Below are 12,724 nucleotides of genomic sequence, written 5' to 3' on the forward strand. Positions count from 1 at the left end.
TAGAATAAACAAACGGGGAAAAGTCAAACAGAACATTGATATTATGAGATGTAGGGTGAAAAAGTGGAAAACTTACTAAAGACGATCATTAAACAAAACAAACAAACAAAAAAGACATAAAAATGACAGCTGGCCTGCATTCACTTTTGGATCTCTTTATTTGAATATCTGACCATTTTGTTAGGCCCTCTGTGGTATACAGTGTCTTACTTTGCATGAACGAGAATTGGCTCTTGGGGGAGGGAGAATCCTTTCACAAAACTGAGTGAGCTAGAAGTCACCTTATTTAATTACAGAGCCTCATAGGTAGGAGCCTTTTGAACTCACCAATTAGAGATGAAATATTGCCTTCTAATTTTGCCTAGCTTAATACCATAGTATATAAATAGCAACAGCCCCAGGGTTAAAAGAGATTGGATATAAACTCTCTGTTCTGAAATCTTTAAATACTGTTTACCATTCCCAAGTGAAAAAAGAAGCCTCAGGCTAAGGTGGGATACAGTTTTATGAAACAGAAAAATTGTTGATGCTGTTGTATAATAAAGTTTTATCGAGAAAGTGCATTAGATTCAACTCTGAACTCAATAAAAAGAATAAAATGAGAGATCATGAGGGCGATCCCAGTAGATTCATCTATATCTACTTCAAGCATGCCAATAATCAGCGCATGTTATTCTATGTGGTAGAGTGTGAACTAATGGAGGAGTGTTAAGTAGAACATAATCTTATCACCACTTTATTGTCTAGAGAGATCTGTCTGCATTCTGAAACCTTTTCTTGCTCAGAAAAGCTTTCTACCTGCAAGTCCCTTAAAATTATAAATCTTGTATCTGCTCATCACTTTATTGGCACTGTGATTTACTGTGCAGGAGACCTGGCTTCTGTTCCCAAATCCCCACTCTCAGATTTAGGCAAAACACTTCAACTCTCCAAGCTTCTGTTCCTCCTCAGACTGACAATCCTTCACTTGTTTTCTTTGCAAAGGAAAAACTGCTTTTAGTGCTCGTGTACTTGGCAAAGTGAGGCAGTTTCTCAGGCAGTAACTTCAGTCCTACACAATGCTAGATCTGATGTTTTGAAAAGAGCAAGGGCAAAGGGAAAACTCAGTATGTACAGGCTCTAGTTTCTGCTTATTTTTATGCGATAAAGCTCCACCCAAGATTAAAGCCTGGTACATACAAACACAGAGGAGAGGCAGTCTCTGCGCTGAAGATTTTATCTGATTGTCAAAGGGTGGAAGAAAGGAAGTATAATATTTCTATTTTATACACGGGAACTGAGGCACAGAGATACTACACTTCGCTCAAAGATATACAGGAAATCTGTGGCAGAGCCAAGAACAGAGCTGAGATCAGTTATAACCACAAGCCTGGCCTTCTTCTAAGTGCTGTTGCCTTTGTCTTGCTGGTCATGTGAGCTGAATTCGCTCCCTCACTGTTGCTTCCAGTGCTCTCTATCTCTGTGCTCCGTGTGAGCCTATTTTTCTTCAGAAAATAGGAGTATAACTTTCTACAAATGATAAATAATAGTGACATCTGTGGAAAACACTGCATTTTAATGAATATAATGAGATCAAAATTTCAGCATAACTTCTTATTGAAATTATGGGGAATTCTGTCCAAAACTTCATTACGTGATCTGCTCTTTCAATTTTAAACCTGTCTTAAACACACTACACAGCAGCCTTCTGAATTATCACAAAATTCTCATAGCCATTCCTATTAAAAAATGAAGAGAGATCTTTAAAAATGATTTCCATAAAATCTGTAAAAGCCAGAAGGCAAACATTTCTGTAATGCCCATGGATTAAAAGCCAGTGATTGGGCTGAAATCCTTGGCTTCGGTCCAGAATTAATGAATGATAATGGGACAGACCATAATTAATTGTCATCTGAAGCTTTGGTTATTGTTTTGCTATTGGAAGAGAAGACTTTAAAATACTTTTTGGTTTCTTTTGGCATGCTTAAAACAGCACCAGCACCAGTTCATTCCTACACCCCTGCCAACACTGAGCCTGCAAGCCGTCCTCCCTGGGTAACGGATGACTCCTTTTCCCAGAAATTTGCACCTGGAAAAACTACCACCACTGTCACAAAGAACATCCTACCGAGGGGTGCTCCAGTACCATCTCCTGCCTCAACTCCTGCTTACCCATCTCCAGTTTCAGCTTCTTCCCAGGCTCCTGCAGTAGCCCGGGGAACAATTCAGAGGGCTGAGCGTTTTCCAGCCAGCAGCCGAACTCCTCTTTGTGGGCATTGTAACAGCATAATTCGGTAAGGTCATGAGGTTTTGGAGAGGGATGAAGCAGAAAAGAAAATATCACAGGGAGACTGGTTATTGTATGTTAATATATAGTACCAGAGCCTAAGACTCAGTTAAATTACCCAGCAGGGATGTCTGTTGTCTGCTTCATTAATTTAACATTTCCAGAACTCATTTAGCTATTGTGTGGTTCACTTTTTATCACTGCAAAGTTATACGTGCTAATTGTTTGTTTCACGGATGCTGTGGCAAATCACTGTTTTTTAAACAAATTTCTGGTTCCTACAGTAGTCCTTGAAGGAGGTACATACCACTATGTTGGGAGAGTTGGGGGGCAAGGGGAGCATGGTAGAGAGAAAAGGAATGAGACATCATTTTGGAACAGCAGCCAAATGTAATTGTTGCTTTTGTGTCTGGAGAAAGATAATGCCTACACTTTATTACCAGTGATTCATAGCATGCTTCTCCCTTCTCTCCCAATTCATTCTGCTGGACCAGTGCCCAGTGTTACCCTGTAGACTGCTAAGCAACTTGAAGTAGACCATGTTTAATGCAGTCTTACCCACTAAAAGGAGCTAGTTTTGTGATGTGGAACTGATGCTTGTCATCTTTTATATATTCTGAAATAAAAAGTCTCCAGTAATAAAAGAATGAAATCCTGATAGCTACACCTAATTACAATCGAGAGTAAATCACCAAAACCAACTTGTCTTCCATACAATAAAACAGCAAGTTGTCATCTGATAGTCTAACACTTCTAGTACATGCAGGATGCAGCAGTCTCTCAAATGAAAAGAAGGCAGGAGGCAAGAGCTCTTGTGAGATGTAGGTGGGTAGGTTTGGAGATTTGCCTGCCTTTTCATACTTACAAATAGTATCTTAATCTTCTGTCTTTACATACTTAGGTCTTTTCCTGTTGTTTTTGCAGCTGGTCACAAAGATCACTTACAGCTTTGCAGATACAAAAACAATTGACTACTTTTCCAACACTTGTTTATAAATATATGTGTCTATTATAAATATATTTATAATATATGTGTCTAAACAATAATGAAATATTTTAACCAGTTGGCAAAGTGTTTTAGTAATAATCTTGAAAAGTACCATTTCTGGTCAGGTTTTCTTTTAATATGTACCTGCATAGTTTTCCATTGTTTGTTACACATGGATGCAGTATCTAGCAAAATGGGTTTGTAATCAGTATCACTCAATACCTTTGCAATACAAATTATTTTTTTTTACAGGGGTCCTTTCTTGGTCGCCATGGGTCGCTCTTGGCACCCAGAAGAATTCAACTGTGCTTACTGCAAGACTTCCTTGGCTGATGTGTGCTTTGTGGAAGAGCAGAATAGTGTGTACTGTGAGCACTGTTATGAGCAGTTCTTTGCACCTACTTGTGCCAGGTGCCACACCAAGATCATGGGGGTAAGCAAGAGAACCATTTCTCCAGTTACATGGTTCACTGAAAACAGAAATAATTCAGACTGTAGACAATGAATTCAGATATTGTTTTCTTTTGCATAATAATTTCCTAGGCTGTTGATAATTTCAGAATGAAAAACATATTTTGTAACAAATTTTATGTATCCAAAATCAGGGATATTTCTGTACTTTATTCAACTCTTAGAATGTGTAATCCAATTACCATCTCTCAGGTGTAAATACATAACACTTTCTGGATTGTTCTTTGCTAATGAACATACAGCATATTTCTCTTATCTGTCTCTTCCTTATTTTTATGTAAGAGGGACTTGAATAGGGATGTTTTTATACAAGACTTAGTCTAAAGCTCCATGGAGAAGTCAGGAATCTTGAAGAGGCCGATTGCTCTTGCTGCACCTCACTGTTAGCTAACAACACGGATGCTGAGAGGGATTCTGCTGACCTCTTCTAATTAAGAAAATAAAGAGTAAATAAAAAGATCTGAATTCCAGTAAGGAAAAAATAGATGCCTCTTTTTTTTCTGAGTATACTCATGCCTAGATGCAACTAAATATGCTCTACACATACCGCAGATGGCAGTGAGGCTGGACTACTGCAAGATACTTTTAACATTGTGTTTATGCATGAAGTTACAGTGAAAATATGATAAGATTCTCTTAAATGAGGAAGCAAGAAGTACCATGCTGGTTTTTACTGCTTTGCTGTAATCTTTTGATATCTGTCTAAATAGTGGTATTGACAGAGTAGATGTTTTTGCTTTTCTCTGCAACTGCCAATTAGGGATGGCAGTCTTAGACATTTATGGTGAAGCTCTGGCTCCAACCAAGTCCTGTTTGCTGCAGCAGTAGGAGTAATTTTGCAGCAGAGTACTGACTTAACTTATCTAATTAATGCTGGCGCAAATCAGTTCCCCATTATGGATTTTCATCAGGAAAATAGCAAAGATGCCAGCTGCCTCTATTTATATTAATAAGATTTCTCAATCTGTTTTTTGCTTCTTAGCTCAGTGAGGTTCATAAATGGATCCAAACCTATTTATCAGTGATAACTGTTTTGCAAACAGTAACAGAGGTTAATGAATCTCAATGGTGATTCTCTAATGATCTATATGGTAAACATAAATTAGACAATTTTGTCTATTCACTGGATTGAAAGCATGGAAATAGATTTCAGTCCCTTTTGTCTTAGTCAATGGAGATTTAAAATTGCTCAAAAGAGAATCAGAATCTAGGTATTTAATCAGAAGCAACACAAAATTAGATCTAGATTCTCAGCTGCTTTAAATCAATGTTTCACTGAAGTTAACAAAGCTAAATAAAATTATTCCAGTTGAGCATCTGGTCCTTTGACATCTGGACAGAGATGCGCTGTCAAGTATACTCTTGGGCACAAGTACAACTGACAAATTAGCAGGTAACTATGCATCAGAGCTCAGTACAACAGCTTTTGGACTTGCAGGACTTCTGTATGACAATATAAAAATGAGTAGAGATTGCTCTGTACTGGATGGAAAAAAGAAACTGATAAAATCTGTTTTTTCTGCTTAAGGTGCATATTATATAGATAGGACTAAAAAGGGGGGTTAGTCAGAGTCTGGCTGATGACTCTCTCCATTAGTTCAGGTGAACATACACATTCATGAGTACTGTAAGCTGATACTCATGCCTGAAGTTGTTAAACACTTGCATTGCTTCCAATCATTTATTCCTATCCCATGTTATCCATTTCTTGTTGTTGGATAAACTTTTGTGTGGCTATGCACACGACTAAAGAACTGCTAAGGGTTAAGGTAGCCTGATAAAGAAAGGTCTGTTCCCTGGTTTAGTCACACAAATACTTGTTCATGAGCGTGGTATCTGTGTAGGGGAGGAAGAAGCAATTGAGCATGGTAGGAGTCTAAGGACATCCCATTTTGGTGACAGAGACTTACAGTTGCTTTACAGTGTTTGCAATTACACAGAGCATGGCTCATAACAAGCATGTGTAAAAGTGTTTAAAAACTGTGACCTGTACACAATCAAGCTTTTTTTTTTTTTTTTTTTTTTTTTTTTCTGTAGAGAGTATCAGTTGTGGGGATTTTGCTTTTTTTGTGTGATGAACACGTGGCCTAGGAACACACATGCAGACTCTTTTAGACTAATCACATAAATTAAAATCTAAGAACTTTTTTTTTTTTCATTTTCACATTAGTTTCTAAAGAGTTCTTGTGAGAGTCTTGAAGAAATGAGTACATAATCTAATTTGCTTTGAAAACATCAGACTTAAATCACCTATCACTGGCATGCATTTCTTGGTCTTAGAGATAAAATTGTCCTTTACAACTTAATTAACAAATCACACTCTTGCATCGAAGAGTTCATAATGTTAAAACAATGGAGAAAAAAAATGAAATCTTTGTGCAAAGTATTTCCTGCAACAGCAGCTAGGCATGTTGATACAAACAGCTGGCTGAACTGGTGGTTGTTTCTTTTTGGCAAATATATTGCTCTAGAAAGTTTGCAGTCCAATTTCCTCTCTCTTCCCAAAGGAACTCAGTTTATGTCACAGTAATTTCTTTTGAGGAAAGAAACTGGCTGATACAGAAGTTAAACGTTTAGAACATCTCTGCCTTGTATTTGTTCTTCAGTAGGTAGTTGCAGTGCATGCTAGTCTGCTGGAGATTTTCGTTTGTTTTACAGGAAGTGATGCATGCCCTAAGACAGACTTGGCACACGAGTTGCTTTGTCTGTGCCGCTTGTAAGAAGCCTTTTGGGAATAGCCTCTTTCACATGGAAGATGGAGAGCCATACTGTGAGAAAGGTATGGCAAACGGGACACTTCTGTTTAGTAATCATGTACTTTATGTTGTATGGAAGCAACATACGAATAAAGCAATTGCTGAATAAAATAAAACCGGCTACCCATCCAGAATGGATCTTACTTCCCCTGCCTGCATATACAAATGATTCCTTCTTGGTATTTTTCTCCACTTTGTGATAGACTGGCAGAGTGCTGGTCTTTTTGCCTCTATGTTCCAGAGCACCTTACCTTTCATTTCTCTCCCTCCACTTTTGCTCCTGTCCCCCATGCTTTGCCTGGTAGATTCTATTAACCAGAAAGCTACATATTACAGGGGCAAGAAACTCTTCTGGTAGTGCTTCAATACAGTATGTGTGGTTTGCTGCCCCTATTTTCTCTACTACGCTGTTTTTAATACTTCTACTCACCCCTACAATTGATCAACATATGAAAAGAGCTCTGCCCAGATGTGCAACACATGGTAGTACAGATTTTGCTTTTTGAGTGCTGGAATAAATGAACTGCTTCTTGCCAACTAAGATCAGAAAAGGTCAGGATTTCCAAAAGTATAGAAAGAGTAATATGGTTTAATAACTGGAGCTTGCCATGCAAGTGAGTTGCCTGACAGGGTCAGGAAGCAGGCAAAGGTTAAACTGGTATTCCCACTGTAAGCTCAGCCTTATCCATTTAACATGCTTCTGGCCTAGTTCTCTCTGGAGATGCAGTCTTTATGGTTGTGCAAATCAAGTTTTACATAACAGAGTAACTCCTAGTGAAGAATGAAAATCCTACAACATGACTGACTTGGTACCTACCCTTTAAAGTTGGAGGTTTTCCCATAGCCTCTAATTACTCTCAAAAATTCCATATATCTTTTGAGTTTTTGCTATTCTTTTCCAAGGCAAGGTAATTCCATATTGGACATGATATTCAAAATAAAAACGTATTAAGCAGCCAGTACGGGGTTTCTGTAATGTTCTTTCTTAATGCAGAAAAAGCATAGCATTTCAACATTAAATAGATGACATAAATCTACTCATGGAAACTTAAACTATGCTTCTACACCACCCTTAAAGTTAACGCTTACTGGCCATTAGGTTGTACTTTGTATGACCATATTTGCCCGTATAAATAGCTTCCACATACATTAAAGCTAATGTAAGACTAATGTGAGAAACATAACTTTGAATTTGATGCACTTTTTATGCTTGTTCTCTGTGTTTGTGGTGACAGCTTGTAGTTCTGTACTGACATAGGGTGTTGCACTGAATTTGTATTTAAATAATGAAAAAAGCAGCTTAGAATTTCATTTGGGGAGGGGTTCGCTGAATGTAGTAAGAAACTCTGGGCAAAAATAATAAAAATTATTCACTGGAAACTTTATTTCTCTTGGGTGTAATAAGATTATGTTAAAGAATTTGTTCTAAATTAATTGTTTCTGTTTGTTTGTTTCTAGATTATATCACTTTGTTCAGCACAAAATGCCATGGCTGTGATTTTCCTGTTGAAGCTGGAGATAAATTCATTGAAGCCCTTGGACACACTTGGCATGACACCTGCTTCATTTGTGCTGTAGGTTTTATACCAAATACTATCTAATTTCTTTATACTTATGATAAAAGTTGTTAAGTAACATTAGAAGATCTGGAAGCAGAAATGACTAACATATGCCTGAGGATGCAGAGGGATTGAATTTCATTTTTTACTTGCAGATGGAGTGGAATGGGAGTCATTTCTCTTCTCCTCTGTAAACTTTTATTAGAATTATTAAGTTTGACCATCACAAGTGGGTGCTTTTTAATAAAGCATACAATTTTAGAGAGTCTGTATGTACCGTTACATATAGCACTATTTGCTATTATTCTTTCTAGTATTTACCAAATAAATATAAATCAGGATATAGAATAAATTAAAACCATACTGAAGAGGATAGCCATAATTTTACAAAGCAGCACAGTTTACAATTCCATTCAGAATGCTTGATGAAACTTGCAACAAGGAGTCTGTTTAGAGAGTGAACAAAATGAACAGTAATGAACAGAGAAGTTGGTCATGCTCTTCAGTCTGTGGTGTGCGTACAGCTATATAGTGTGGCTGTATTCCCACAATGCACACAAAGCAGTAAAAGCCATATGATAAATGGTACTTTTCATATAGATCTAATGCAGCTGTGCTGCTCCCCAGTGTATTGTTCCTAAGGTAATAATAGTTCGAACATCTAATTAGTTAAAAATAGTATGTTGGCCACACCACAAGTGAGAATTTCTAATGTTTGTTAGACTTTAAAATTCAGGTTGAAGAGTAGGAAGTATAAAAATGTCCATAAATATCTTAGGCTAAGCTGGCTACTGGTCTTTCAAGGGTACATGAAGTGAGTAGCAGCACAATGGTGTTCTGTGAATACGGAAATATCTTTGTAATTCTAACATGGAAAGCAATACCAAGACAGCCATTTTCCTTCACAAAATAAGAGCTATTAGTCACTTATAGAAGACATTTTACCTGAACGCTTCCTGTTCTTTTTTGCTTGTTCATTTAACTGGATCCTTATGTATTTATTTAATTAGTAACCCAGTTTTTAGTAGAGGTGAAATCTGTTTCATTAATGCAGTTCTCACAGCTGTTTTTGCAGGAGCTAATTTTAGTTTCAGTCAGCTAAAAGTCATATGCAAATAAACAAGTGACCTTTTCTGATGTGCTTTTCCTTATATCCATTCACATGGTTTTCCTTTCACATGATGTGGCACATCACTAAGGTCTTAAGCCTGCCATAAGCATTTGGGACAATGTTATTATTCTTGCTCCTAGATTCTGATGTACTGGCTTCCTTAAGTGGTTCTGGTTAACACTGACCTTGCAAGTGGTGTTGCAGTGCCCTGTGTGGGTATCCATACAGTTCCAGGGCAGTTAAAACTGATCTAAATCTGGGCTGTCCCGCCCTCAGCCATGCATTTTCACATGCTTTATGTCAACACTGGCACTTATGCAGCCAGGCAGTGAATTCTATTGGTTGAAAAAGAACCTGGTAAGAAGTAATTTGTTTTCAGTGCTATCATCTGTCTGAATGACTCATTCCTTGGTCACATAAACACCAATATTAGAACAAAGTACTGAGGGGAATGAGTATCTGTTGGTACCCTGGCAGGGTGGTACCCCTGGGACCATAGTAGCTAACCAAAGCTGTTAAAATTGTAAGATTGTACATTACAGGAATCAGAATCCAGGTCTTAAAGTCTGAGCCAGCTACATGTGCTTGAGTGTGCCACTATTTGTTGAGGTCTGCATAGGCACTATGGACATGTCATGCTGAAGACGGTTGGTCTTAATAGAAACTAGTGAACTTAGTGGATAGTGGTGGCAGGAAAATACAGAAGTGAGAGCTGATACAAACCAAGATCTAACTTCAGCATGGAGTAGGAAACCTGCCAGGGGAAATCAAATGTACTTCTGTATTGTCTAGACATAGTCAAAGAAACATGTGGGCAGAAAAAAAATACAGTTCAAATTGATAATCACATTTCTTTCTTTTTCTCTTTCTCGCTTTTTTTCCTGTGTGATTTCTGATTGTGTTTATTATTAATTCTAGGTATGCCATGTGAATTTGGAAGGTCAACCATTCTATTCCAAGAAGGATAAGCCACTGTGCAAGAAACATGCCCATGCAATCAATGTTTAAAAAAAGATTTGGAAGTCAGTAATGTTGGGAAAAAGTGATGACTAACTGGGCAATTACAAAGTTAATATCCATGACTAGCATTTCTCTTGGTAAAAGCTAGGAAGTTGACACTTCTGAAGTTTAATTTTAATCTCTTTCTTATAAGCAGAACATGCATTTGCATGGTTCATACAAAAACCTAATGAATAATCAAAAACAAAAGAACTAGTCAATTTGAAAATAGATTATTAGCTCAGCAGTTTGGAGAAATATTGACTAAAACCTGTAACATAAAATGTAATATAGAAATACAGTTTCAAATGAACTACCCACTGCGGTTTTACTGCTTAGACCACACACTAGTGTTTAAGAATAACAGGAAAAGTCCTTTTTTGTAATAACTCATTTTCTTTCCTACAAAGAATGAGTAAGTGCTACATGAACAATAATATGTAGAACCAAAGGCCATAGCTTTCAAAGGGAAATAAATAGGCTAGGGTTTTCTCTATGAAAAGTGTGTGCTATTCCATTATGTTGTGGTGCTACCTCATAGCATCAAATACTTTAGATTCTTTCCAAATAAGAAGTTTGCCTTGAATGCATATGTAGCTGGGAGTCTAGGAGACAATGACTAACTTAGTTTGAGAATAAAGTGGAAACAGAATTAATTATCTCCTTCCACACCGCCGTAAGATTGAGAAAAGCAAGTTGGGTCAACCTTGCTAGTGCACTGGGTTTTTACATGGGTGGTAGATACCTCACTTTTAAATCACAATGGAAAAGGGCATCTGGCTTTTCCAGCTTGCTCTTAAATTGAATGGAATAGGGCTGGCTGGAAAGGAACTATGGCTGTTAATTCAAAACCAGATTGCCTTTCCTCTTGTGGAAAAAAAAATATGGAAAGTTGCTTTGGTTTCTAATTCCCATTGATATCAGTGGGAAATTGGAATCTACATCTGGATCTTCACATTGATTAACAATGATGACTCACTTCCATCTACTACAACTAGGAAATGGTAAATAGCTTGCAAAAGTTCCCTACTCTATCCTACAACTTTCAAGTTGCTCAAACGTTTATCAAACTTTTTTTTTTTTTTTTTTTTTTTTTTCAAAAGAGCAATACTTGTAGTACTGGTAATGATTTTGAATTTTTAATTTTAAACATCAATGACTTTCGCATTGGAGACAACAGTCTAATAGAAAGTGGAATTAAAATGGAAAGCCTGATGACTATTCAAGTTTTATTAATTTGTTTAAATGAGAATTGTGATTGTGTGTTGACAGCTTGTAGTACTGACAGTTTTGAATTAGTATTGGTGAGGCTGAGTTCTGTGGGCCATGTTCTGGTACCACCTGCACCCTCTTGTACCTTCTGTTTTGAGTAACCAGGAATGACTTGGCATTGTCTGCCTTTTGCGTCCTATAGGTAATGCCCATTTTAAGAAAATAGGTCTTTTTAGTGATGAAAAATTATCCAAAGCTTTAGGGAGAAGTGGGGGAAGGAGGAAATAGAAGAAAATTGGGGTTCTAAAATATGAATTAAGTTAGCTTGGAGGCAGTCCACATCTTGGAAAAAAAAAATAACAACCTAAACTGCCTGTGGCAATTCTGAGATGTATGACCTGAGTTTATTCAGTAGGTATCATAGTTCTCACTGATCTTAGCAGTGATCTGATCTGGAGTGCTACTGGGTCAGATTTTTTATGCATGAATTATTCTAAAATTACTACATTATATGCAAAGCCTTTTGTTTTTCTATAGCAAACACATTTTCTGTTTTCAGTCAGTGCTGGGCTGCTGTAAATCTGATTCCATTGATCACGAAATCCAAAGCTCTGGGTTTATAATGTTCTCCAGAAGAATTAACTGTAATCGTGGAAATTAAATAATTCTCAATCGTATTTAACTTCATTACATACCTTTTTACAACTGTGAGACAATTCTATATTTCCTTTTAATTTTTGAATGCCATGAACAAAATTGTATGAATTATTCTCTATTATTTAAGAGAATTTGTATCAGCATATTATATACTAAGACTGCATTGAAGATGTTCAGTAGGCACATTTCTGTGTTACCCACTGACTGAGACTAGTCTCTTACTATCATCAGACTCTCAAAACAGGGAGTCAGACTCCTTGACAGGACACAAAATACTAGGGCATGTGATGCCTCAGGAGTTTCATGATCTAATCTACGTGTGTGTCTCTCTCCCTCTCCACCCTCAATGTCCCTAAAAGCTCTCTCTTTGCTGTCACTGTGAAGGAGTTGTAAACTGTGAAGGTTGTAACTACGATTCTATCATAACATTTTGGAGATGGTCAGAGAGGAACAGCTGCAGCTTTGGTAGGGGTACAGTCTGTGTAGAGATGGTGGTAGGCTGCAAGGCTGGGACTGCTCCTTTCTTCTCCCTGTTTACACAGAGATTGACAGGTGAAGTGGCCCAGGTCAGCCTGTGAGGAGCTCAGGTGCACAGTGGTGTAGGACATAGGAGGACTTCCATCAGGGAGAAGTGAGGCTTGGATCAGAGAGGGCAGAGCACCCCCAGCAGCCAGAATGTGGGGCCTTGGGAGACCTCCAGCTGGG

The 12,724-nt window shown here is 37.6% G+C and overlaps 1 protein-coding gene across 5 annotated transcripts in view; it reads left to right on the forward strand.

The window, feature by feature from the left end:
* The window catches only part of LDB3 (LIM domain binding 3), a 120,246-nt gene extending 109,041 nt beyond the window's left edge, over positions 1–11,205 (forward strand). For all 5 annotated transcript variants that reach the window (XM_032191386.1, XM_032191388.1, XM_032191389.1 and 2 more), the window contains 5 exons: positions 1,973–2,273; positions 3,507–3,687; positions 6,384–6,504; positions 7,940–8,055; positions 10,070–11,205. In XM_032191386.1, the coding sequence (XP_032047277.1) occupies positions 1,973–2,273; positions 3,507–3,687; positions 6,384–6,504; positions 7,940–8,055; positions 10,070–10,159 (809 nt within the window). In that variant the 3' untranslated portion in view covers positions 10,160–11,205. The remainder of the gene's footprint in view (positions 1–1,972; positions 2,274–3,506; positions 3,688–6,383; positions 6,505–7,939; positions 8,056–10,069) is intronic.
* Positions 11,206–12,724: the final 1,519 nt, after the last annotated feature.

The sequence above is a fragment of the Aythya fuligula genome, chromosome 7 (genome assembly GCF_009819795.1).
Source record: "Aythya fuligula isolate bAytFul2 chromosome 7, bAytFul2.pri, whole genome shotgun sequence".
In the NCBI taxonomy this organism is placed as follows: domain Eukaryota; kingdom Metazoa; phylum Chordata; class Aves; order Anseriformes; family Anatidae; genus Aythya; species Aythya fuligula.